The 27,746-nt window shown below is 42.0% G+C and overlaps 1 protein-coding gene across 1 annotated transcript in view; it reads left to right on the top strand.

The window, feature by feature from the left end:
• LOC143154914 (disintegrin and metalloproteinase domain-containing protein 10) overlaps nt 1-27,746 on the top strand; it is a 231,630-nt gene that overhangs the window by 163,557 nt on the left and 40,327 nt on the right. Inside the window, exons 4-7 of the mRNA XM_076326993.1 lie at nt 12,585-12,855; nt 15,515-15,673; nt 17,935-18,119; nt 24,881-25,021. Of these exons, the coding sequence (XP_076183108.1) occupies nt 12,585-12,855; nt 15,515-15,673; nt 17,935-18,119; nt 24,881-25,021 (756 nt within the window). The remainder of the gene's footprint in view (nt 1-12,584; nt 12,856-15,514; nt 15,674-17,934; nt 18,120-24,880; nt 25,022-27,746) is intronic.

Genomic DNA, 27,746 nt, shown 5'->3' with positions numbered 1-27,746 from the left:
GTCTCTACGACGGAATCCAAAGTCTCGATTCGCGGAGAGGGTGGCTTTCGCGCGAATAAACAGAAGAGCTTGCGTGCGAGAAGAAAATCGGTGGTGCACCGTCCGCGAGAAAGATTGATAAGGACGTGAAACGACGAAAGAGGTCGAAACGAGCAAGACAAGAGGGGTGGGGTGAGAGTAGGGGCGCCGTCGAAGGGAAATAGAAATAGAAAAGGACCGGAAGGGGTGGGGAAAGGGAATCGTGAAAAGACCGTGCCCGACTGAAACGTATCCAATGTCGGCCCGCTCTGTCACTTTGCAAGCCAGATCCACTTTTTGGAAGGGTGAATATATATATATATATATATATATATATATATATATATATATATATATATATATAAATATATATAGACTTTGAGAGAGTGGATAGGGTCTGCATTAAGTTTTGAATAATTGGGAGAAGCCGGCGCGTCGAGGACTCTAATGCAGCCGCGGACGAAATTGAGCTTATATACGCAGACGGCTAGCGAAATTGCATTTAAAGTTCCGTGCGTTGTTTGAGGTCCACTTGAGGCTTCTAATATTCCTCGGGGGTAATTTCGTTAATTGCTTCATAAATAGAAACCACGCTCTTCCTGCCCGACCAGACGACTGGAACGTTTTTGAAAGAAATCGTCGTAAATATTTAGCGTTCCCTCCTTTTCGCTTTCGTTGGAATTTATCGTACCAGTGGACGACATAAGTGTTCAAACCGAGCCAACTGTAACGTGTACAAAGTGTTTTGCAACGGGTACGACCGGGGAAATTAGCGACCGATACGTGTAAAAATAAATCGAAAATGTATTATACGATACGATCACTAGGTTCTAAATTTGCATACAAAATTGGCGTTTCGTCGGTCGCGTTACCTATTATCGAATCTCTTCGAACGTTTTCAAACATCGAAATGGTATAAGCACACCCAATCGAGAAAAGTTGAACGCCACGGAGAAATGGAACGAAAGAGGCAACGTTTCCGAATTAAATGCAAACTGTCGGCTCCAGTCTTTTCCAGCTCGACGTCAGTCTCTGAACGTTAGAGGGGTGGCCCCTACGGACGGAGGAGGGTGCACGCCGCCAGAATTTTCTCGAAATTCACCAGGTCGTCTCGCGCATAAATTCCAAAAGGGATCGACGTCGATGGTAGACGAACACATCGGAGCACCGGTGTCACGGCTGCCTTCGAATCCCTTCGTCTGTGGCCCCGAAAATGGATAAACTAGTCGGAGGGTGGTGTTCTCGGTCGGGACCGAGTGATTTACCACGAAGGACTTCTGCGGAAGCCTTTCAGAAACGCAGAGAGACGTCTGCGTTCTCCATCTTACGTATCCAGCATTTTACATTCGATCGGCTGAGAAAAGGGAGTTAGAGGTTCGGTAGAGGGAAATTTTATTTTCCTACGGGGATAATCCTTTACCGGCTGGGATATAGCGTAGACCTTCGGAATTGGGGGTTGCATGGCTGGAAGACCGAAAGATTCGGAGCCAAGAATGGCAGCCTCCTTAAGTTCGTTTCGTATTACATCTCAGAGGAACTTTAATACCCTGGTTATCTTTGATCGTCGTTTGGCAGGAGTTCAAACAATCGAGCATCAGAATTGGCGTCCCAGCTACGACTGTTTCTCCTGCAGACGGTTTCAGTCACGGAAAGATACGTTTTTGCTAACCCTGATCACGTTTCGACTATTAAAAAATTAAAATTTTGCTTACGCGTGCCTATGTACTGTTCGCACCCGAGAAGAATGCCGATTGGTCACCATCGAGAATCATTGATGCTTTTTGGTTAAAAATCGAGAGCCTTTGCCTTCGGTTGGATGTCTCCATCTATGATGATAACCTTCTGGATAACAGTACTGAAACGGAATGAATTAATGGAACACATCTGCATTCTTCTTGAACGCGTACTATACATATGCACGTCTGTCGTCTTAACACGGTACCGTCTAAACGGCTGAATGAATTTCAATGAAACTTTGTATGTCAGTTTCCTATTCTCGTCTCAATACCTGACGCAATTTTGAGTAAGATCGGTCCATAGATAACGACGACGACCTACTGTAATTTTGAAATTTTTCTAAAAAGAAAAAGAACATTTCTTCAACTTTTGTAGCAAATAAATCGACGAACCCAGTACACGAGTACCTTTGCCACTTGAAACCTCGTGATGCTGCGTTTACCCAGTGTCGGGTGCGAATTTTTCCCCGCTAGGACACAGTGGTCAGATTTCGTCCGGGTTAGGTGTCTGTCGTTGCTTCCATTTTATCTTTAAAAAAAAAAAAAAAAAAAAAAAAAAAGAGAGAGAACCTACGAATTGTGACGAGCGTTGCTCAGAATATTTGCGCGATTTGAAGCGATTTACAGTCGCGAACGGGCCCATAAATCGCTCACGTTGGACAGTTTATCTGTCCCTCCGCGTACACTTGCGGGATCGCGGCGTTGCGTTAGAGTGAAAGTCGATTCCATGAGCCGAGAGAAATGATTGGAGGGCGCGTCGTTTGCGCGTCGCGAGTACAGGCCTGCCACCCGTTATCGACTTTCCATCGACACGTTGGTCACTCGAGCCCGTCGAAATACGATTGGCCTTTCGAGCGGCCGCGTTCCCCCGACGACAGATCGTTGTAATTAAATTCCATCAGGGGGTGGGGGAGATGGGGTAGCTCAATTTTGCATTTAAAACACTGGTAGCTGACGCGCGTTTACGTTTAACCGACTGAACCCGTTTGACAAGGGATCTTGAGGGAACATATTTTGGGGTTGACGCAGTGGAATGTTAATTTCACAGGCAAATCATATTTTCGGCAAGACCCTCTAACTTGTTTTACCCACGTCTAAAATGGTTTCTGGAAAGTTGAGTCTCTTGAGACTCTTCTACCGATTCTTAACCCTCGTCGATCACCAAGGCTACATCTGAAAGGTACTGAATCATTATTTAGGGAAAGGTTTCTCCTTTTGTGTCAAGGTTCAAATTTTTTATACCGATGTTACTACTGTCCCTTTGTACTCTGGCGAAATTACACGTTTTTAATAACATGATTTACTCTACTTCGAGTCCCAATCTTTAAGAATCACTTGTGCATCAAGTCTCTACATTTGACGTGGTACTACGTCTACTTCTAAAGTGGTTTCTAGAAAGTTGAGTCGTTTGAGACTCTTCTACCAATGTTTCATATTCGTGGATCACCAAGGTTACATTTGAAAGAAACTAAATTATTATGTAGGGAGAGGCTTCTCCTTTGGTACCAAGGTTCCAATTCTTTCGTACTGATGTCACTGACGTGACTACATATTTTTAACAAGATGATTTCCTCTACTTCGAGGCCGAATCTTTAAGAGACACCTGTGCAGCAGATCTCTAACTACGTTTAAAGTGGTTTCTGGAAAGTTGAATCAGTTGAGACATGCTTAACATTCATGGATAACCGAGTCAAAATCTAAAAGAGAGGGACCATTATATAGGGTAAAGCTCCTTCTTTGGAATCGATGTTCCAATATTTTGATACCGACCCTATTGTCGTCCCCTTGTACTCTGACGAAACTTCTTGTTACACTTGACGAGCGAAAAATATAGTTAGAAACCCCGAAGCGTATGCACAACAAGCTGCGATCGAAACAGAAACCTCGTCCTTAATCCTAATGAAGATCTCATCAAACAAACGTAACATCGAGAATCCTCTAGGGCTCTCGCTCCAGTCTAAAGTGCTTCAGTTATTGTTAGACTAGGGTTCTAACTGGTTTCTGATCTCATTGCGTCTGTAACGATTCTTACTGGTCACCAACGCCGATTTTCCATTTGGTCGAATACATCTACAAATTAGGCAACAACCTTAAAGCACTTTGTACGGAGCTACTTCCCCATTCCTTTCGCTCCCTTCTACCTTTTACACGGTCGCTGGTCCTCAATGCGACTGCACCCATCCACGGAGTACATATCGCGGTACGTTTCTCCATTATTCATGACATTATTTTCCACCTCGATAACTAACGCGATCGACGTCCCGGGAATCCCCCGGCTCGCAAATCCGTCCGCGGTAAGCCTGAAAAATTTATACGCGGCTCGATGTCCTCGCCGTTTGCACGCATTAAGAACTAGAGACCCGCAGGTACCGGTGAGATTGACTTTTTGTATAATTGCACCGATAGATCTGTCCGTGTTCGCGACTACGGTGATGCGGCTGGCGGGTCAAAGTGTTATTTTCTTGTATGCTGTCGACCTACAGGAGAAGCTGAGCTTTGATCTTTACCGTGCCCGGAGAACCGAGACGTTGGAGTGTGTAGATAGCCAACGGGAGAAAAGAGTAAACTCTAGTCGCACCGCTTTTTATAGGTGCCTTTGGATAGGGCGGTACTAGCATTGCCAAGCCAGGTTCACACAGCTTGAGGATATTTCGAAACGCACGAGAAACGTTTGACGACGTTTGGGAATGTTTCGTGACGTGTGAGAACGTTTCGGGGTGTATGGGAATGTTTCGAGATGTATGTGAACGTTTGAGAATGCCTAAGAATGTTTCGAGGTGTATATGAACGTTTGAGAATGCCTAAGAATGTTTCGAGGTGTATGTGAACGTTTGAGAATGCCTAAGAATGTTTCGAGGTGTATGTGAACGTTCCAGAATGCCTAAGAATGTTTCGAGGTGTATGTGAACGTTTGAGACTGCCTAAGAATGTTTCGAGGTGTGTGTGAACGTTTGAGAATGCCTAAGAATGTTTCGAGGTGTATGTGAACGTTTGAAAATGCCTAAGAATGTTTCGAGGTGTATATGAACGTTTGAGAATGCCTAAGAATGTTTCGAGGTGTATGTGAACGTTCGAGAATGCCTAGGAATGTTTCGAGGTGTATGTGAACATTTGAGAATCCCTAAGAATGTTTCGAGGTGTATGTGAACGTTTGAGAATGCCTAAGAATGTTTCGGAACGTTTGAGAACATTTCGGGACGTATGAAAACGTTTCGGTACGTATGAGAACATTTCGAAGCGTGTAAGAACGTTTCGGGACGTATGAGAATGTTTGAGAATGCCTGAAGATATTTCAGAACGTGTGAGATCGTCTAAGGATCAATATGTTGGTACCCATGATCGAATCTCTTAATCCTCTTGATATTAACGGTGACTCTAGTTACCCAACACTGAGCGTTCGCTGTGTTCCACTGGTGACTATAGTCATCCATCGTCGCACGCTCGATATATCCCGTCGGTGACTATAGTCATCTATCGTCGCACGCTCCCTGCATCCTACGAGTGACTATATTTACTCGTTGAAATTTCGCATCGATTCGCAAGTTTATTCAAACATAGCATAGCTCGTTATCTCCACGGTTTTCAAGCGCATATTTGCATCTTAAATCCTACATGTAACAATTGTGTATTCGCGATCAAGCTCGCCGTATCGAAAGGGTTAATGTGGACCGCGCATGCGCAGGTCTCGCGACAGCAATTCGCCCGTAAGCATTTGCGACGTGACTCATTATCAATTTGGACTAATTCAAGGGAATCGAACAGTTACGCGAACCTCGAGAGTACGGTCCATTTCGCAACGAAAATGTTTAACACCGTTTGAGAATATTTGAAAATGTTTGGACGCGTTTGGGAATGTTTGAGAATGTTTGGAGGGATTTAAAAAACAGTGACCGTAAATTGGTAATTCGATCGCGATTCCGATCAGAATTAAACGATACAGAAACAGACACGCGGCACGTCCGAAGGAAAGTTTCGAAAGTTGCTGCGGAACGTGGAAATCCATTGAAACACGGCGGACAATGGAGGAAACTTACGATATACGGCGGCTTAGGAAGCCCCGGGCGGAAACGTGAATAGAAGCGTGTCGCAGAAATTCATGAAAGGCGCATATCGCGACACAACGTAACCAACGTATCTGAATGCACGGACTACGAGGTAAAACTGTCTTTCCGCGAAACACGACGGAGCTTCTCAATTTGGAATTAAAAGCTGAAGTCTCGAATATTTATACATCTATATAGCCGATCAGGCTACGTTACACAGAATGTCTCGAAAATCTCTGCACACTTTAGGTAAATAAAAACGAATTTTGTTCGATCGAATGAATTTAATCACTTATTTACCTCGAGTGACTTTTTCGTTAAACGAAAGCTCACGTAAACGAACAAAATGTGTTTCCACGATATTCGTACGATCTTTTACACACACGATGACGTCGTTAAGACATCGTAATTTATTCTACCGTATAAAACTGCAAAGTGTGCGTTAGCAACACTTTGTAATTAATCCTGTAACATTCGTATAAAGTACGAAATTTAAACGAACATCGAATAACCGAGAGAACGATTAAATTCGTACGGATGGAAAGCTATAGGGTAGATTTCTCCGATGAGAATCTACGTTTAAAACAACGTCCCTTGGTAGCTGTTTATATCCGTCGCGATTCTCATTTCCTATTCAGTCTCGATATAAACGCGTCCCGATAATTCATGTACAAAGGTAACTTCAATCGTTCAGTCATGTTCCTTTGTAGACAGCTGTCTCTCGGGCAACAATAGACTTTTCCGAGAATTACGAACTTCTCTATTCAAATGAGATTCAACAATTACACGAGTTTGCCACCGTCACTCCCCTTGTCATAGTTTCCTTAAGAAGAGACTACGAACGAGTTGGACGACGGTAGCATGGCTGTAAGATATCAGAATTAGACGAGGCGTTACGCTTCGAGTTTTGCTCTTCACAAAGCTTCGTTTGCTCTGCTACTCGAATCCTACTCTTCGTGGTCGACTCGTCCGACATTCTCTTTATGTTTTCCTCGACACTAAAAATTAATTCGGTGTGTGTCGCGAATCAAATTGTATCGACAGTCTTCGCACGACCTAATTTCATTGCATTTCACAATCCAAATCCTTGAACACGGACATATCCCAGTTTAAACAATGCTGGTATCGATATCAGAATCAAGACACGGTCGAAATGTCAATAATACTTAAGGGGTATTTTCCTCTGGAGATAACGCTCTTAGACAGTTTTTCGAACAAAAAGTCATCACTTCCTAATAGATTAGGGAATTTAATATTTTTTCGTACTTGTTGGAATATGTTTCCAAAAAGAACAGTATCGTGGAAACGAGCCAACCAACGAGGAATGTTCTACAAGTCGAGAATTACAAAAATATAAAACTTTGCTCAAACGCAGTTCAAGTAACACTGTTAACGAATCCATTTTACGTTTTGGCAAAAAGAGCGATTCTAAGGGTGAAAACACCCTCTTAAAGAACATACGAGGTTACATATAAATATTTTTGAAACCGTATAAGATATAGAAGAAAAGTGTAATACAAAGTTTTATATCATTCGATGTTCCACAGTATGCCCACAATAAATGATGGAAAAGCCTTTTTTTTAATTTACAACCCAATCGAATTTAAAAAATTTTGAAGGTACCAATATTCCATATACTAAATATCCCTCTCAACATTTCAACGAAAAATTACCAATGATGTATTATAAAATCTAGTAACAATTTGTACAACAATTTCAAACATCTCTGTTCGGAAAAATAATTGCACGATTCAGGATCTCGCGGAAAGGATTTCAGAAATTCCTTCGCGCGCGTCATTTTGACGTCTGTTTTTACAATCGGCTCTAGTAGGGTGATAAATTTTGAACCGACATCGGCCACAGTTTGCTTTAAAGATTTCCATTTCGAGTTTCGGTGTCCGACGCTCGATTCAGTTATTCTTCTATAAATGCGCGCCAACCGGGAGATTGCTTTGCGCGCGGTTTTGTTTCGAAACGAATCCCTTCGTTCCGTGTCGTTGTTGCCGAGAGCTGTGTGTACAAATAAACGATAAACCGGAGTAAATAAACCCAAGGAACGGAGAATCTTGCTCGAGGAATAAGCTCTCGTCGCAATGTTTGCGGTTCCGGACAACGTGCAATTACGAGGAATATACTTCTAATTGGACGTGATTTAACCGTACAGGTAAAGTAACAAATGAGTCAAAAAAGTAAGAAAACATGAACGTCATAATTGTCGCTCTTCTTTCCCGATAATTATTTACAAAATTTCCATATTGCTCCCTTTTGTACATCTGACACTCCTCGAGTGTTTTTACTGTACTCCAAATGTTTAAATAAAATTTTCTCAATGAATATAACATATCTACGCAACCTGTAACTAAAAATATTGCTCTCCTTCCTCGATAATTATTTACAAAATTTCCATATTGCTCTCCTTTGTACATTTGACACTTCTAGAGTGTTTTTACTGTACTCCAAATTTTTAAATAAAATTTTCTCTATGAATTTAACATATCTACGCAACCTGTAATTAAAAATATTGCTCTCTTTCCCCGATAATTATTTACAAAATTTCCATATTGCTCTCCTTTGTACATTTGACACTTCTAGAGTGTTTTTACTGATCTCCAAATTTTTAAATAAAATTTTTTCAATGAATATAACATATCTACGCTACCTGTAACTAGAAATACTGCTCTCCTTCCCCGATAATTATTTAAAAAATGTCCATATTGCTCTCCTTTGTACATTTGACACTCCTCGAGGGTTTTTACTATACTCCAAATTTTTCAATAAAATTTTCTCAATGAATTTAACATATCTACGCAATCTTTAACTAAAAATTGTCTGTTATGGTACGAACAAAAGGGGAGGACAAAACACGAGCTTCAGAAATCCCTCCATTCTCTCTAATTCAATCTCTTTGCACCATAGGCGAATTCTAAAGAGCAAACAGGGAGCACCGTATCTAATGATGACCAATCAGCCGTGATGCGCCGGTAAACGTTGCTGTATTCGACTATCAATGAAAGCGTCGGGACGCTACGGGGACGGGGATAGGGCCTTATGTATTCGTTCAAGTGGAAACTATGTATTTCGGTGCATTTGTAAATCAATGGGCTTTTGATCACGCCATCTCGATAATTGCTGGCTGCTTCTAACTGGATGGTCCGTCCAGGCTGCCAAGCTGACGCTGGTTGCCAAGGTTGGCAACATTGCTGCTGTGATCCGCTCGAGAGGATTCCGGGGGCGTTACTGGCGACATGCCCGAATATTTTGCCCAATGTAGACGAAAAAAATGTTAATTAATCCAGATCTGAAGCACACGTTGTACGCGAATCTCGGGTTTTTAATTTTTTAAAATTGTTTATTTACTCCAGCGGATCCATAGCACGGTGAATGTCAAATCGTGCGTTATTCGGCTCGTTCGAAGCATAATCGATCGAATTATAAAGATAGCTAAGCTTCTTTCACGAACACAATTATTGAATGTTCTTTTTCGGAGAAAGGGCAGTAACGAAGAGCCATTTTGTGGCCAAAATGTGAACCATCGATCAGTTTGTGTTACTGGTAGAAGAAATATTTTCAACCATCTTTACCACTGTTAAGAATTTTTCTCTTCGAGCTGTCGCCTTGAATAGACTTAATTTCCAATGTCCCATTTGGGGCATAAAAATTATTTATTTGTTCAAAGGTACTGTTTTAAGTTTAGAAATCGGGAATACTCGGTAGACAATTGCAGTTAATTTCTCAACAAATTTAAAGTATATTCGCCGAATATTATTTTACGCTTTGAATTAGAATAGCACCATCCACACGAAACTGGAAGAAATCTTGCAAAGAGTATTATTGCACACGCTATGAAATCAGCGTTAATAACGTTGGTAGCTATTAGGAGAATTACTCGTGGAATTTCCGTTTAACGTAACGATCAATTAATGCGAAATTGACCGCTTGAGAGTCGCTAATACTGAAATTCCTCGTCCTCGAAGATATTCACAGAGGTGAAATGAGGGAAAGAGGATTTTCGGGCGACACGCAGCTTCGATTTCGCTCGAATTAATCAATTGTTAGTAATTTGACTGGCGTACAGGCGTCGGGGCATTAAAAATTCAATTAACCGCGCGAATGCTCGCCCACTTGCGGAAAATACCGGGAAGTGTGACCGGTGAAAAACAGAACGAGCGAGATTTGATCGACGCGGGAATTCCGCGAGCTTGCACGAAGATCTGTTTTCGACGCGTTCAGACTATCAAATGGACGGTTCTAAATAGATGATGGAGATAACGTGTTGACGGTTCCAAACGGATGTTACGGACGCAATGAACGGATTTACCGTGTATCTGTACACAGTACGCTCGATCGAAGAACAACACCTCGGAAGAATGATAAATATTCCGTACGTAATTTATATTCAACCCCGAAGGATGAAAAATTATTCTGGGAGGGATTTTCGGGCTGGTTATTTTTCTCGAAAGAATTTATTCCAAACCCGAAAGTCTCCCGGAATAATACATTTGACAGTGGATCACCATTTTGGAGGATTTCTTTCGCCCCTTCGATTCGAACGAACTCCCAGCACGCATTGCGTCGCGTACGTGCACCTGCACTCGTTTAATGGGCGCGTCGAATGATGAAAAATTATTCTGGGAGAGATTTTCGGTCTGGTTATTTTCCTCGAAAGAATTTATTCCAAACCCGAAAGTCTCCCGGAATAATACATTTGACAGTGGATCACCATTTTGGAGGATTTCTTTCGCCCCTTCGATTCGAACGAACTCCCAGCACGCATTGCGTCGCGTACGTGCACCTGCACTCGTTTAATGGGCGCGTCGAATGATGAAAAATTATTCTGGGAGAGATTTTCGGTCTGGTTATTTTTCTCGAAAGAATTTATTCCAAACCCGAAAGTCTCCCGGAATAATACATTTGACAGTGGATCACCATTTTGGAGGATTTCTTTCGCCCCTTCGATTCGAACGAACTCCCAGCACGCATTGCGTCGCGTACGTGCACCTGCACTCGTTTAATGGGCGCGTCGAATGATGAAAAATTATTCTGGGAGAGATTTTCGGTCTGGTTATTTTTCTCGAAAGAATTTATTCCAAACCCGAAAGTCTCCCGGAATAATACATTTGACAGTGGATCACCATTTTGGAGGATTTCTTTCGCCCCTTCGATTCGAACGAACTCCCAGCACGCATTGCGTCGCGTACGTGCGCCTGCACTCATTTAATGGGCGCGCCGAATGCCAAGTAAATATTGAACACTGAATAATACATTCCCATGGGAGTTTGCACTCATTTAATCGCAATATTGAACTGCAATCAAATATCGAATAACGTGTGTCACAAGATACACGTTTACGTATACCTTGTAACGATTCGACGATTTTATCGTTGCAACGATGTCGTTTAAATGCATCGCCACGTATCGTGGATCTGGAATTACAAGCGAATGTCTTCCGAGCCCTTCGTTCCGAAGTTAACGCCGTGATGTGAAAAGCCTCTTCTCCCTACCCCCCTTCCACCATGTGTTTTAAAACAACATCCAAGGTAGGAACAACCGAGAGAAGAAGCGAAAACAGGGAACGCCGGGTCGTAAAAACCGAACGACCAAATCACACATGCGAAACCCGTCGATGCATCATCGATCTGATACGTTACGATGATGCAACGAATCAACCGAATATAAATTCACAGTTGCTCGGGGGCCCTGGAGTCGGGGCAGGCAAACGTGATATAAACGCTGATTCCCTCATACGCGGCTCTTCCACGCGTAAATCTCACGATTTACGAGCGTGGTTGCAACGTTCGGGAAAAAGATGACCTCAGCTGACTCGAGGAGCATACCGACGCGAGATATCAGCGTCGGATGCGTCGTTGGCGTTCGCACGGAGCTTCGAGAACCGTGCGATAAGATTTCAAAGAAAGAGTATCGGGGACAGTTGTCGGGGAATCGTGGACGGAGCTATAGAGTTCGCCATTTTCGAGAAGACGCAGAATTTATATTTTTTTTAGGGGGGGAGACATTGATGAGTACGAGGGTTGTGAGAGACCGAAACCATTTTCTGCCTTGTGTGACGCAATTGTGATAGAATGAGAAAAATTTGAGAGAGAGCGATTATTTTTTCAGGTGGAAGAACGGCTTAAGGGTTCAACGCGTGTGTAAATTAGGGAATAATTTATCCAATCGCTTCGTTTAGATAAGGAAACGGTTTAAAGTCTCATTCTGTAGAAAACGGTCGAAAGATTATTTTTGTAGTCGCGTTGTGTAGGTGGAAGAATGGCTTAAAGGTTCGCGATACGGTTGGCTACCGTAGGAAGATATTTTAAAAATTCGATGTGCAAGCATCTGTCGAACGATAATTTATCCAATTACGTTGCATAGGTAGGAAAACGGCTTAAATATTTGACAAACAGAACATTATGAAATAATTATTTTTGCAATCGCGTCACACAAGTGGAAAAACGGCTTAACGATTCCCAGTACAGACGACTCTCGAGCTGTCATTTATTCGAGCGATCGTTGTCGTTTAGACGACAGGACTCCATATTAGTGGATAAAAGAGTAAAAAATTGTACGAAATAAATTACCCGAGTGTCGTATTCGCAACGAAGAGGTAACAGTTTAAAAAATGTAGTTCCCTTTGCAATAACAATCTGAACTGACGGTGTTTAGGATTAAGTGGTGGGATAAGGCCGGTAAATGGCGAGCAAACGTCAAAAGAGATTTTTCAAAACCTATGCGATAAAATCCTTCGCCGTACGACAGTTATTTTAAAAGCGTGTCTTGTCTCTTTCAGATGACGAAAATTCATCAGTCCACGGGATCGTAACGGAAGAGGGTCTCTTTGACGGAACGATCTTCACCGCGTCCGATGAAATCTACGTCGAACCAGCCAGCAGATATTCACCCCTCGTGTGCCATCGTCAGGACGGCGAGGAAAATGACGTCACTGACACCGCGCACCACCACACGATTGCGTATCATTCGGTGGATGTGAGTGTTCCCCGCATCAATGGGTATCCATGCGCCAGTGAACTTTTGCGAGAAAACACGTTGAATGAACTGAGGTAAGTGCCTCTAAACTTGAGCCAGACGTTCAATGATGTAGGAACATTTAGCTTCGAATTGAATGCAAAATATTTAACGAACGGGAGACCTTAGCGGAAGAAAATTATTCGATTCCTGAGAGAAAGGCAACAACGAAATGGAAAATTAATTCTTACAAAGGAATTCGATGTTAATGTAATATTTCTCGAACTTGATAATCAGCGACAAATCATATCGGTAAACGCAAAGGTTACTATGTTTGTTGGTCAAAGATTGATAAAGTTTCAGAACTGTGTGTGAAATAAAATTTTAAGTTGACGAAAGGCACGACTTGAATTGAATGAAAAATATTTAACGAACGAGAGACCTTAGAGGATGAAAATTATTCGATTCCTGAGAGAAAGGCAACAACGAAATGGAAAATTAATTCTTACAAGGAAATTCGATGTTAATGTAATATTTCTCGAACCTGACGATTAGCGAGAAATTATATCGGTAAATACAAAGGTTACTATGTTTGTTGGTCAAAGATTCATAAAGTTTCAGAACTGTGTGTGAAATAAAATTTTAAGTTGACAAAAGGCACGACTTGAATTGAATGAAAACAATTAGCGACAAATCAAATCGGTAAACGCAAAGGTTACTATGTTTGTTGGTCAAAGATTGATAAAGTTTCACAACTGCGTGTCGAATAAAATTTTAAGTTGACAAAAGACACGACGAAATGCACGCAAGAGACCTGAAGTCAACACTTGTCGCGGTTAAGCCACATTCCCACTTGTGCAACGTGCAATTTGTTTCGAGGTTCTGACTGTTTTCTAGCGTTATATACAGCTTTGTCGCGGTTTCTACAATACACAGCTAGTGCAACACAATATCTACAATGCTGGAAAAATATAGAAACACAATCTTAAATTACAAGTTGTAGAATCTAAAACCTCGAGCAGTAAAAATTACACGAAAGGCTCGAGTATCTTGTTTAAAGAAGAATCCTCATCGAAAGCAACGTGGTCCATAGAATACACTCTTAAAAATAATTAAAAGTTCCGATATGAAACGAAAAATACAACCATAACGTAAACAAAAAATACAGCCAATTGTAAACTCGCGCCACATTAAGCCACATTCCCACTTGTAGAACGCACAATACGGTTCGAGATTCCGATCTTTTTTCAACGTTGCGTGCAGCCTCGTCGAAAATTCGACGATGCATCGACACTGCGATATAATATCCACAATGCTGGAAAAATATAGAAACACAATCTCGAATAAAACCACGTACGATCTAAATCGCTCGTACGATAAAAATTGCTCGAGCCCGAACCACGAAACACTCGAATGTCTTGTTTGAAAATGAACACCAGGGAAGCAACGAGTGTTGTAACTTCAAACAGTGTCTATCGTGCAATTTGAACGCGTAATATCCTCTTGATCCTCCCGTAATGCATTCAATATTCCCGGTATAAGTTAATATCGGCAGGGTAGCACGCATCGACCGGTATAATAGAATTTCAAATGACACTGGAGAGCCATCCGAGGTTTACGTTTTCCATTTTTACGCGATGTCCTTCCATCTCAATGGCTCGAGTTCACAAAACGGCTTACCGGCGGTCAAAGCGGGCGCGCTATTAATCGCGTAGCGTCATCAGCCGAAGTTAACAAAATTAGTAGGGACGATGTGGCTCAAAGGGGTCTGCGAGGGTAACCCGATGATTTCAGTGCGCGACGGAACGCGGCCGCAATTAGAGCACAGAGGTTTCGGGGGCTGATTTGGAAGTGGCCTTGGCGTCGATTAATGATAACGTTTACCCTCGCGGTCCAGGAAGAGTTTCGGGTGACACGAAGAGGGGTGGACTGCGACTTGTTCCGATTACTCTTGGCTGAGATAAACAGTTCGGTTGCACACGAATTGGACGTCGCTCGACCAAACTTTCGTTCGAACGATTCCAATGGCCCGTCGCGTGACTCGAGTTTGCATCCGTTTATTACGACCGCCTCGAGAGTTTCCCCGCGTGCAACGAACGTACCACCTTGGCCCGGTTTTCGGTTTCGTCGGGAGAGAGAGAGAGAGAAAAAAAAAAATTTAATCGTTGCCACTTGCAGGGAAGTTTCGGTTGCCATCCAAGTGGCAAACTTTTCGAAGAATTCCAATCGCTCCGTGTATATACCCCGGACACCGTTTCACGTCGAAGCTGATAAAAGAATCGATGTACTTCCAGGTACGTCGTTTCACCGCGGGAGCAGTGAATTTTCAAAATCGCGCGTCACGCGCTACGAGGGAATTAAACGAACGCGGCGAGGGGCCTATAAAGTAGCGGGAACTGCCTCGGTGTACAGAGACTCGTAAAAATAAAAAAAAAAAAAAGAGAGAAACGAAAGTGCGGATAGGTATTAAAAAAAAGTCGTTAAGTGATTCTTCGCGAGTCCTGTACCGCGCGATGCAATTTTCGAAACGAGCCGAAGGAAGGCCCCGTCGTGAACGATCCCACGAAGTAAATTGCCACACGGGCTGTTACGTATTATTCGACATATGTCACCCTTATCTCTCCTGCCCGCACCCCCGGCGATTTCTCTCGTTTATCCCGGGGCCAGCGAAGCTGATCGGTTCGGCATGAGGGATTCACGGGGACGTGCCGTAGTTCCACCGAACACGCTCAACCGGCGAAAAATCGTTTGCAGGACGAACAGGACGTGGAGTGGATATCTCGGGGACACAATACGGCCGCTTTATCAACACCAAGGCGAGGGGAATTCCCGCGCCAAGCCCGGTTTCTATCCGAAGGACGCCAGGAAGAAAGACCCCACCGCGAGCTCCCACAACTTGGAACTCCTGGACAGGTAAAATCGTGCGTTCAACTCACGCGGATCGAGGAATTTCTGGGTCAGTGTCCGAATCGATCTTATACAGGGTGATTCTCTCGCCAGTAGACTTCAAGGGACCACCGTTGTTTAAATATCACGGTAATCAGGGTTCGATGTATTTTGTTCGAATAATGTTTCGAATACATTCTTGGAATCGAATTTTATTCGAATAACTTCTCGGATGAATTATTCGAGTAAGATTTCGTATACATTATTCCAATAATGTATCGAATAAATTATTTAGATATCATCTGTAATAAATTATTTGAATATTTCCTCGAATAAATTATTGGAATATAGTCTCGAATAAATTATTCGGATAACGTTTTATTCGAAAAATCTTCGAAGAGGAGGTATCAGTGAAACATATTTGAAGCTAGGAGCAACGTAACAAAATTTCCTCGTCTCTATAAGGTAAATATTGTAGTTGCATTTTTTAAGCAGCTCTTAGAGTTCTTAAAAGGTTGTTCTAGCCTTCGTTCGCATCTCCGTTCGTAAAAACTATGCCACGAACCTACGTGAAAGTTAACTTAAAAAGTGCTGTCTATCGATCTTCCCACGAAGAGACAGCGAAAGCATTCTTAATTTCATCGCTAAGACAAATTTCTTAAATTCGATAAACAGAAATCTCAACTATGATTATTAATATCGGAGAACAATTGCTATAACTTCAAAACAAGGTCTAATGGGAAACATTTATACAAATTTTCTTCCTTACTTTTGTGTTCCCAATTCACTCTTGACATGGGCACCATGTGTTAAGACATACCCTGTACAGTGATTCATCGAAAGGTCGGCTATATTCTCAAAAGAAACACAAACTAAGCACTCTTTTGGAGTCTACCAGTGAGAAAATCACCCTGCACATATTCAAAAGAATATTATTTGCGATTACCTCATTTTACCATCTCGATCAGGGCCTGACACGTTCTATTTGTCCGATCAGCGATCGAGGAATGCCATTCGTCTGTCCAGTAATACCATCTATCTACTGCAATGATTCTGCCAACCACTTATCTAACCAGTGAATTACTAGTCTGCTTGTCCGACCATGAGTTTCCTCTCCGACCAAGAAGTTCGTGCTCGCGCGAATTTACTCGCCAGACCACGTGCGTCTACTTGTCCGATCAACGGTCGACTCGTACCACTCGTCGGATCAACGCTCGACTCGAACTACTTGTCCTGTACCATACCGTCTTGCGTATGTCGCGAACCGCGCAATAAATCGCGATAAAACGAAGCAACGTGCTTTCGCGAAACTTAATTGAAATTCCCTGTTTACTCGTGCCGGTTCCCCCCCGCCAATCCCCCCCAATGCTGTAAAAAAAACCGAAAGTTGCGCAGCCTGTAAAAGTTACACGGTCGTTCGTTCTCGATCAAACATTTTCTCTCGTACCTTTCGGCTATCCTCGTCCGGTTTAACGCTCCCGCTTTCGTTCCATTTACCTCGTCTCGCTGAACACGTCGATGAAATATTCCAGCAGGCCCTCGAAAGTCGGGTCTGAAGAAAGTTGCTAGAGTCGGGAAGAAAAGCGCAATGGTTACTCATCGTCCCGTCGATTCGCGGGGGATGTTTGCCGTGCAATGCTTGCGCTTCCATTTAAAGTGCACACCTATTTCCGAGCAGAGAAAAGTCAGATTATCTGACGTCGAGAGCGTAGAGGAGAGTAGGAGAACCAACGCGCAGCGATGAGAACGTCAAAAATCGAGAGCAAACACCATTATCGCCGATCCAATTTAACATTGCCCGCGACCGGGTTATCCTTATCAGGGGTTTCTGCCATCGACTCTTTTCAAAAGGTTTGATTTGTTGTTCGAACTGCGGATCGTGTATCGACGTTGCCTCGACACTCGTGTCGTAAATATCGCGCTTTTTCCACGACAGGTAGAGGGCGTCGCAAATATAAATTGGAAATTTCGCGATCGCCTTTGATGTTGAAATCTTGTTATTCCACGCCCGAGGCTACGGAGGTTTAGATTTAAAAATCTAATTTCTCACGGAAGCGGCGACGCGGGCGTAGCGCGCCTGCAATCGAATAAACTAAAATTCGGAATCGGGCCGCGTTGCTCGAAAATTCGTTTCGAGCCCCGAACAAATGGAGAACGGGGAGTTAATTCGACCGTGGCCCCGTGTTTCTCGGTGTAAACTTCAGATTGCCCTCGATCGGGGCCGCGGAGTTCGAACGTATTGTTGAACAACCAGTGAATATTTAACGTATATATATATATTTTACCAGGTTGTACAGAGAGATGTATTCAAAAGCGCTCCGGAAACGAACGTCCGTGGACCCGAAGAAAACCACTTGCATGTTATACCTGCAAGCGGATCACACGTTTTTCGGTCACTATAGATCCGAGGAGGCCTGCATAGAGGTGATGACTCGTCACGTGCAACGCGTCAACTCCATCTACAGGTACACAGGTGAGTCGCTCGACGAACGAATTCGTACCAAAGGTCTCGATGGAACTCGAACGAGATCCAAAGTATCACCGAAGAAGCTACCGCTTACTTTCTCGACTCGTTCGACCAACTTCGTGCTCGCAAGGCAACTGATTCCCTTTAAAACCAATAAATCATTCGACGGGTGGGTCTACCCGAGGCAATGACAGCCAGGATACCGATGGAAGCTCTTTCCTTTTCCACGGTATAGAAATCGGTAACGTTAACCCCCTCCTCGCCATGACTAACAAGTGCGCGTCTCCTGTCTCATTCCGCTGTAATAACTTCGCAAACCAATTAAAACTTTCCCCGGACCTTCCAGTTAAACTAACTTTCTGCTAGCGGCTATCGGAGGAAATGAATGTTCCTTAGCCTTACTGCGGTCCCTTTCTGCCCCGCGACCGATTAATGTCAGTTTCTGTGTCTGACGTTGACCGATTGATTCCGCAGAACTTTATTGCGCCGCGCCACACACCTAATTCGTAAACTTTGAACGATGGTTATCAAGGAAGAATGAAAAAGAATTGGGAACGAAAGCGTGCAACGAGTACACCCCACTTTCACGTGGAGTGTATTTGTCTGTTTGTTTTGCAAACTTCGAGCTCGTACAACTTTAACTTCTCTTCACGCTACTCCGCAAATTATCGTATACGGTCCATGGCTATCACCTTTTTAATTGTTCCATCGATTACGGCTCGATCCTACCGGTCCAACGGAGCAACAAACTTGTACCACTTGCCTCGTTTTGCCATCCTTTGCACGTGGTTGGTATCGATCAACCGGTCCGTGTAGGCTCGATATCGATCCACTTGCCCGACCATGGACGGTACGCATCTACTTTTCCGATCACGAACTATCTCGCATCGCTCGTGCATATTGGAAAAAATTGCAACCAGCCGGGACCACAAAACTGTTTACAATCTCCTATTTACGAACACGACATTTTGATAGAACGTCCACCCTCGAACGATCCGTTTGGTATCATACACATTGAAAGAATGAAACTTCGTTTAATCATACGCGACGCTTGGATACTGACACTGGAACTGTCAAAATCATGGTCACTTTGACTCGTTTCAATCCACTTTTTAAAATTACTCGATTATTAACTGTGTCTTTACCTACAATGTTCACGAACAATTATTGAGGTAGACAATTAATTGTACTCGTAAATTAATTTACCCTTTTTTCATCTAACTTCGAGGATACGTATATGGTCCGATACAAATAGTCACACGTTCACTGTCACTGTTAACGAAACTGCGATACCATTGGCACCGGTGACGTCGTCTGAGACTTAATATTTGTATTCGAACCATGTGATTTTTATTTCTCAGAAACTAAATTTCTTTCAACAATAAACACTCTCTTCTACTTTCCTTAGATTCCAAGATTAATTCACAACTTTGAGTGAATTTTTTCACACCTTAAACACAGATATCGGTCAATATACAGAAAGTCCCAATGTGGCTAGTAGAAGAAGAAACCGAAAAAGAATAAAATTTGTTTCTCCGAATCAAATGACGTACAAATATCGCGCTAGTATCACAACTTTGATTCCTCATCGGTATGATGATTGTATCGATGCAAGAATCGTAACCATTATCACTCTGCACAGACGCACACTTGTAAATAATTATTCACTTGTACCTATCCGGGTGCCAAGTGTCGTCAAAACCGGAACTCGTTAACGTCGATCGCGTTCCAGCCTCGCGTTGGAGGCTGCTGAAATCAGGGGGAAAGCGTTCCTGAAAATCTCATTTGACCGTTGCAGGCGACGAATATTAAGTAAGAGCGAGTCTCGCCGAGGATCGTGTTATCCCTGTACGAGCAGAAGGACTTTAAACGCGGCACCACCTGCCGTAACAACGCGAGCAAATATTTGTGTCTCGTGACTGAGCCGTGTTTAACGTAGCGTGACCGCGCGTACACGCCGACCAGGCCAGTGCATTACTTAGAATTCCCTATCTCTTCCGTCGTGCGATTCGCGGATAAAGCCGGTTTTCCGGCGACGTTTCCGTTGTCCCTATCCGCCCCTCTGTCCCTCCACCGACCCACCCCTGTCCGTCGCCAATTTTCCTGTAGCGAATACACCGCAAGCCGGGACGCGTCGAGCTTTCGGGACGATGGTCGCGCGATTATCGGAGACCATCTCTACACGCGAGCATTCGGGATGACCGATCGACCACCCCTCGGAAATGCCGGCCCGAACGTGCCTCCCTTTGTCCTCGGATTAGACGGCATTAACTCTCTTCCCATCGCGATATGTACAAGCCGTCCGCCAGCTAAACGCTCTTGTCTGACGAGAGATCCGGAATTGCTGTGATTAAGGCCTCGGCATCCTCTGCATTGCGTTGTTGCGTCTTCTGATTACCTCGGGCCGATTTCACGGTAAGCGGGAGTTTGGTAAATTTTCGGATTATCTCGACGGGGAAGTAGGAATTTTAGGAAAGTTTGCATTTTTTGTCAGAGATTTTCATCCGTTTACTTTGTTTACAGTTTCATCCGAGTTACGAATGGAGTAATTACTGAAGAAGATAGGGATAGATTAGGAAAGTTCGTACACGTGTATAAATGTATTTAAATTGTTTTGAAAGAGAGTTCGGTGAGTGTAGGTTCGTTTTGGCGGGAACGCGGGAGTTTTGTTTGAATTTTACGAAAGTCTACTATTTTTCGCGGCAATGCGAATCATCCGAATTACAAATGGAGTAATTACTGAAGAAGGTAGGGATAGATTAGGAAACTTTGTACATGTGTATATATGTATTTAAATTACTCTGAAAGAGAGTTCGGTGAGTGTAGGTTCGTTTTGGCGGGAACGCGGGAGTTTTGTTTGAATTTTACGAAAGTCTACTGTTTTTCGCGATAATGTAAATCATCCGAATTACAAAATGGAATAATTACCGAAAAAGTTATGGGTAGATTAAAAAAACCTTGTACAAGTGTATATATGTATTTAAATTATTTTGAAAGAGAGTTCGGTTAGTGTAGCTTTGTTTCGATGGGAACACGAGAATTTTGTTTGAATTTTACGAAAGTCTACTTTCAGTGATTCATTAATTGAATCATACAATATAGATATCACACAATATCTATCTTTAAAAATGTATATATATATATATATCATATATATGTATTTTAATTTATTATACATATTATATGTATCATAATTTAAATACATATATATAATATATATAATTTTCCTTTGCTCTAATAAAGATAACTCCTGCTTTGGAACCTATTAAGAAATCCTATAGGTTATGGTATATATCATCCACGTGATCGACATGTACTGTTCGTACACGAGGAAATGGCGCCTAAAATCACGGTGAGTCGCCATCACTCCAAATGCAATCTTTCAGGACATGTTCTCAAAGTTGTTCACGACTGATGAACGTATGCTCCGAAAGTCTCGTCGACAAATTTGTGCTTTTCAAAATCACCGAAACGAAGAAATATTTTCCAGTCCCGTTTACCAAGGAATGTTCACAATCCCAAAGGAGAACGAGAGGAGCCGTTTGCAAATAAAATACGAGTGCCTATAATTCGAGCCGAGACAGCGGCGTTGAACTCGACGAAAACGTTGAAGCCATGAATGCAACTATTGCACCAGCAGTAACACATTTCTGCGCACAGTCTCTTCGTGCAGGAAATTGCATTCTTCTTATTGCGAGAGAGAAAAAATTGCCGCGATAATGCTATCTCGCCGGGTGATACCAGCGTAACTGGAAGTTCCAACGTTAGTCATTACACGTGGAACGCTGACCGCTACGTTTATGATCCTTATCCACCGACTCGCGTAAAAGTAAAAAAAAAAAAAAAAAAAAACAAACTTTATTTCCGAGCGCTATATCCGCGACAGCTGTCACGCGACGCGTTACCCGTCTATTTGTTTGCGGAGTAATTTTTTACGACATCGGCGCGCGAACGAGGAAAACTTTGAAACGCGGTTTCACACGATGATACGTTTCTTCGTTGTTCGATAATCTACATAAACGAACCGTTCTGTTCGAAATTAAATAACGCATACGTTTTTCGTCATCTTGAGACAGTCATGAGACAAATTGGTATATTACAATCTCTCGAAAATTTTGAATCTGTTACTCAAAAATTCTTTTTTTTCCGATTTAATCAAAAATTGATGTATTAGGTACCAGAAGAAGCTTGTGCGGATTTTCAGGGCAAATTACAAATGCTCTGACATTTTATTTACAGTCACACTCGCTATCTACGTTTACTGTCTTGTAGACAATGAAATATCGAAATAATTTAAAGCAACGAAGTACGTGTACCAATTACAAACTTTTCAATTGAACCAACTTCATCGATTACATTAACAAATTACTCGAGTCGACGTTACTACTAACGAAGAAGCCGCACGAACTTTTTCCAGTACCTAATATTTTACCAAGAAGTATATACTTCTTCGTGAAGAATCGTCTAGTCCCAATATACAGGGTGGGTCGGAAATCGTGATGCACACGGGCAAGAAGTGACTTTATGTGAAAAAATAAGAAAAAAATTTAGTGTAACATTCTCTCATCCGGTGCTTTGTTTTCGAAAAAATTAATTTTGAAATTTGATCGACTGCACGAACGATTAAATACCATCTAATTATCGTGTATTCTACTCCTCGTTGTATCTGTTCGACATAGTGTTAATCGATGATGGTGTGTGATGGTACAGAGTATTTCAACTATACCTATCATTCGTCTTCTATTCCTTGATAATTTATAAGTATTGCTGAAAATACTTTCACCTCGTTATCACATACGTAAGTGTGTTCGACGAATTAACGATGTCCGAACAAAATATAATCTGTTATCCTTATCCTTTTGAATTCTTCGACAATTTTTTATTTGAAATATTTAACTTTGAAATATGACACACTATCATACCAAACACTATCTCGAACAGACATAACCGATAGTAGAGCATAATTAATGGCACTAGATCATATTTAATGGTTCGTGTAGTTGAACAACCTTCAAAATCTTTCTCGAAACAAACCATTCAATGAGAAAATATTATACGAAATTGTTTTCTTATTTTTCACACAAAACCACGTCCTACCTGAACGTACTAAAAATTTTCCACCCACCCTGTACGTACATATTCATTTAAGAACAAGTCCGGTCTACTTGGCTAACGAACGATTTAATTCTACCTGGCTGACCGGTAACGATTCAATTCTACTCGGTTAACTGCTCACGGATGTGGTCTACTTGCTCGTTCGTAGACGTTCCGATTCTACTCGTGCATATTCATATAAATCGCGACGGATACACTGTATCTTGGTGAACTGTACACTAATTGGCGTCCCGTGTTTCGTTACACGATCGAAACCCACGAATCGCCGGCTATATACTTATTCTCGAGCACGAAATTTCGTTCTCCCGATAAATGTTTCAACGTCGCTACCTTGAACTTCCCTACGTGATCTCGTACTTGGACCATTCCCGTACGCCCTATTTGCATTATTTAACGGCTCAAGAAGCTCCATCCCTTGAAGTTTCTCGTACCCTCCCCCCATCCCTCCACTCCTCGATGTTTTCACCACCGGCAGTCGCTGCTAAACCGTCGGTGCGGTAAAGCTGATTAATGCAACATCAAACTTGAATACAATGGACTTAGCGTTAATTACCAGACAGCACACGTATGTTAGACGCGAGATATGGATGTAACGGGGCGTTCCGTTGGTTCCGTGTGCCAAGCAGACAATCTGGAAACGTTGCCACGGGACTACGCCACTTAAGGAAACAAGATCTTGCGCGAATGCCTTCCTGAGTGCATCCTGGCGGTTTTAATCTTTAATTGCCAACTCTCCGCGCTCGGTAGCGCTGTTCGTCAATATTGGAGATCTATGGAGCCGTCGTATTATTATTATGGCGGTTGCCTCGCTACCGTGGTGTCTCGAAAGACCATGGTTTCGATACAACCGGTGGTAACAGAGATCTATAGTCCAACGTCGGTTCTTTTTACGCTTCGAAGGGTCACGAGATCGGCGAAGCTCTGCATAAATTCGACCACGGAAAGGAATCGTGGTCGCGTGTCGCGGCGCCGTTTTTCCAGTTTCGATTGGTATTCCCAGGTAGGAGGTGTTTGATTAAATGCTTCTCACCACGCGACGCCCCGAACACTTCGAGAATACGCTGATCACCGGGGGAACCCGAAAATTACTCGTCTGGAGCCCCCGGTGATTTTCGTTATCAGCTATCGGTGGTAACCGCGAGTAGTTCCTCTCGTATTCCTAGGAATTTCGCGGTACCGATGCATATCGTTGCCCGTCCGCGCGATCAAACTCGCAATAATCCACGGAAGCTCAGAATTTTACGATCGCTGTTCATTGAATCCATTCACCGCGATTACGATTATTTTTCAAGCAACGATACATCGATACACTGGCACGATACGTGGAGAAAAATTATCCGCGATGACTGATACAACGAATCTGAATAAAAAAAAAAGGTCTGGATATCGCGACTGGGTATCCTTATCCACGTCGATACGTTGTGTGGTGAAATTCGATAAAGGATGAATGTCGAGTATACTGATTCGTAGAGTGCTTGAGAAAATGTACAATGAACTTCGTCGAAGGTGTCTTTTGCGTAATTGTATCGAAGAAGATCCGTACAACGATTAAAAAACGTTTTATATAAATAAAAGTAACGAAGTTCGAGAAACATTCTTTTTGTTGGTGTTTTCGTAATCGCGAAGATTGAATTATTTCTGGAATTTTATAGATTTCAACCAAGACGGCCAACCGGACAACATCAGCTTCATGATCAAGCGCGTCAAAGTTCACGGGGAAGAGGCTCTAAACGACCCAACGTATAGGTTCACCGGTGCTTATAGGGTGGAGAAATTCCTCGAACTGTTCTCTGGTAAGTGAACCATTGCACTCTTCTACTTTCCAACTAGCCTTGGCCATCCCTCACGGGGATCGATCGATGGCTACATTCGTTCATTTTGGAAAAAATACTACGGGATCACTTTATCTTGAAATACTCCATTAGTCGCTAATAGTAATTCCTACAATATCGTATCTGAATTTCTGTAGAAAATTATTATAAATTATGAAAAAACAATTCGTTCAAAAGTCACTGAAACATTTTTCTAACACCCAATCAGTGATTAGGTTCGCTCTACTGGTGAAGATGATAAAAACTCTTGACAAGTAGAGGTCTCGTTCTGCTCGATACAGTATTGCCTCGTTATAAGTAGCTATTCAAACCTTGTTATAAATCTCTCTATCCCCTCCACTGTAATTCTGCAATTCTAGTTGCCACGTTAAACGTGATAATTCAGGAGCGAATAATACAAAGTATGTATGTATCGGATCATATTTTTCAAAAGGAGTGTGAATATTTTGGGAAATTTTTACATACTTATAAATTAATTTCGGTAATAGATGAACTAAGAAAATTTGAAGTTGCAATATCTTTTAAACTGCTAGTTTTAAGGCACAAGTCTTCTGATACTTTCTCGTAAAGCTCTTGAAATACCATACAATGAGTTCTGTGTCTAGATACAAACACACAGACAATCCTTGCACCAATCGACAGTCATGAATTAGAGAGTGTCATTCGACTACCCTTAAAACCTTGTCTGCTTTCCTTCCAATATTTTGTGTCCCTTTCTTTGATCTTCTCCCTGACCTCTCTTTAGGCGCATATTTCTTCCATGACTTCTTCCCACGCTCTCCATATATTTTCCTAAACACCAAATTCCCTCGCTTACAAATTTTGTTATTATTGATTCTGACTCCACCAAATCTAACGAGACGAACTGCAGAGATTTTTCTTGACAGCTCCTCGTTAACCACTTACCTTCGTAAACCATCGAATCTAATTCATTTGCTCGACAGTTATCTACCTTCATCATTCCCAGGCCAGTTTAGCTTCAATTATATTATATTAAACATAAACAAACTGGGTTATTGTGCATCGAGTGCAATTTCATATCTCGTTCTTTATCAGTCACGGAAGATTAATTTCGCGTGTGACACGTGTCAATTATTTCGCTGTACAAGAAACATTTGATCCAATCGAACCGGGTATAACCAAGATATATTTGCTCGAATAAAACCGGATTTGACACGAAACATACAGAATATCTCTCTAGCTTTAAAACTGCAATAAAAAAGAGAGATTCTAGTACCAAACGAAACAGATACGGAAAAATTCATGAGATTCGCGACAAACATTCTCCAGGTTCTCTTTTTGTAGCGCTATGTCTTTAAACAAGTACAGGTCATAAAACCGATGTTGTGTTATGCAAAATTGCCGGTAAAATAAACCAGTAGCGAACTCTTGGACAGCCAAAATCTTGGATGATTGAATACCTTTTCACGTGACGCGTATTAACCTGTTTTTAATGTAATGACATCGGACTTGGACGACTATAGTTACATTATGTATTTGTAAATATACCTTGGTAATGTTTCCGACTTTTATTAAAATTAAGCATAGAGTAGTTGTCTCTACAGCTGCCACTTACATTATTTTATTTAATAATGGAATGATGTAGAAAGAATTGTCAGTAAAACAATTTTAATATTAAATTTTAACTTCGTTTTTACGTAACAATTTATAGATATTACATATATGTGTATACTTAATACGTGAAGAAAAAGCATGGGAATTGTCACAATGTACGAGTAGCAAAGACAATAGTTTTACTATTCATGTTACATCTGTCACATAAACTTAATTGCTAATATATTGAAATCATTTCCATTCGGGTGATAATTTTTCAAATAACAATAGTAGAGACACTGTACTTCGTTGTTTGTTTTCGATTAATTATTAATCGATTGATTGTACTCAACACATAACGATGAACTTAAAATGGCAGTAATTGGGTTATCTACCCTAGCCTACTTTATTTCTAAAACAATTAAAATAATATAATGGAATAATGATCAGTAATAGAATTTAGAGTAACGACATACACTCAACAATGCAAACTAATTTTTACGTGTACTCTTATACGTGCACAATAAAAAGTCAGAGAATGTTAGAGTGAGAAAAACCATTGATTTTGTTTTCCTTTTCGAAATATAACGCAACAGTCAAAGTCATCGAAGTTTCGAGGGAAATATGGTCTGTCGTCGCCACGTGCCCTCTCGCTCTCTCGGGGTCTGTCGCACTCGGCAAACAACAAAAGGCTCGTAAAATAGAGAACTGTTTCGTTATAGGTTCCTCTTGTCCCTCGAACCCATGACTTATAACGAGACAATACCGTAGTTCTCTATTTCAATCCGTTAGCTCGTGAAATATAGTATTTACGAATTATGGCTGGAATTACACATCGGGAACCAACGAAACGCAGTCGCGTAAACATTCGTTTTGACGCGAACTTTCGACTTCGATGAAAAGCGTTCGTTTATCGCGAAAACTCTCGTCACGAGCACTCGCCTCCCCGATGCATCCCCACGTCGCTGTTCTTCGTTATCCAATACCGTGGTTAATAAACACGCGAGGAGGTTGGATTACAGAGATGAAATCAGACACGCGACACTGCATGAAAATGACCTCTTTTCTTTTCACTCGCACGCGCGCTGGAAACTTCTACTTAATCGGCTGCAGCTTCCTTTTCCTCGATTCC

Source organism: Ptiloglossa arizonensis, chromosome 1 (genome assembly GCF_051014685.1).
Source record: "Ptiloglossa arizonensis isolate GNS036 chromosome 1, iyPtiAriz1_principal, whole genome shotgun sequence".
Taxonomy (NCBI): domain Eukaryota; kingdom Metazoa; phylum Arthropoda; class Insecta; order Hymenoptera; family Colletidae; genus Ptiloglossa; species Ptiloglossa arizonensis.
Note: the sequence above shows the minus strand (reverse complement) of the source record. Positions and strands in the feature narration are given on the sequence as shown.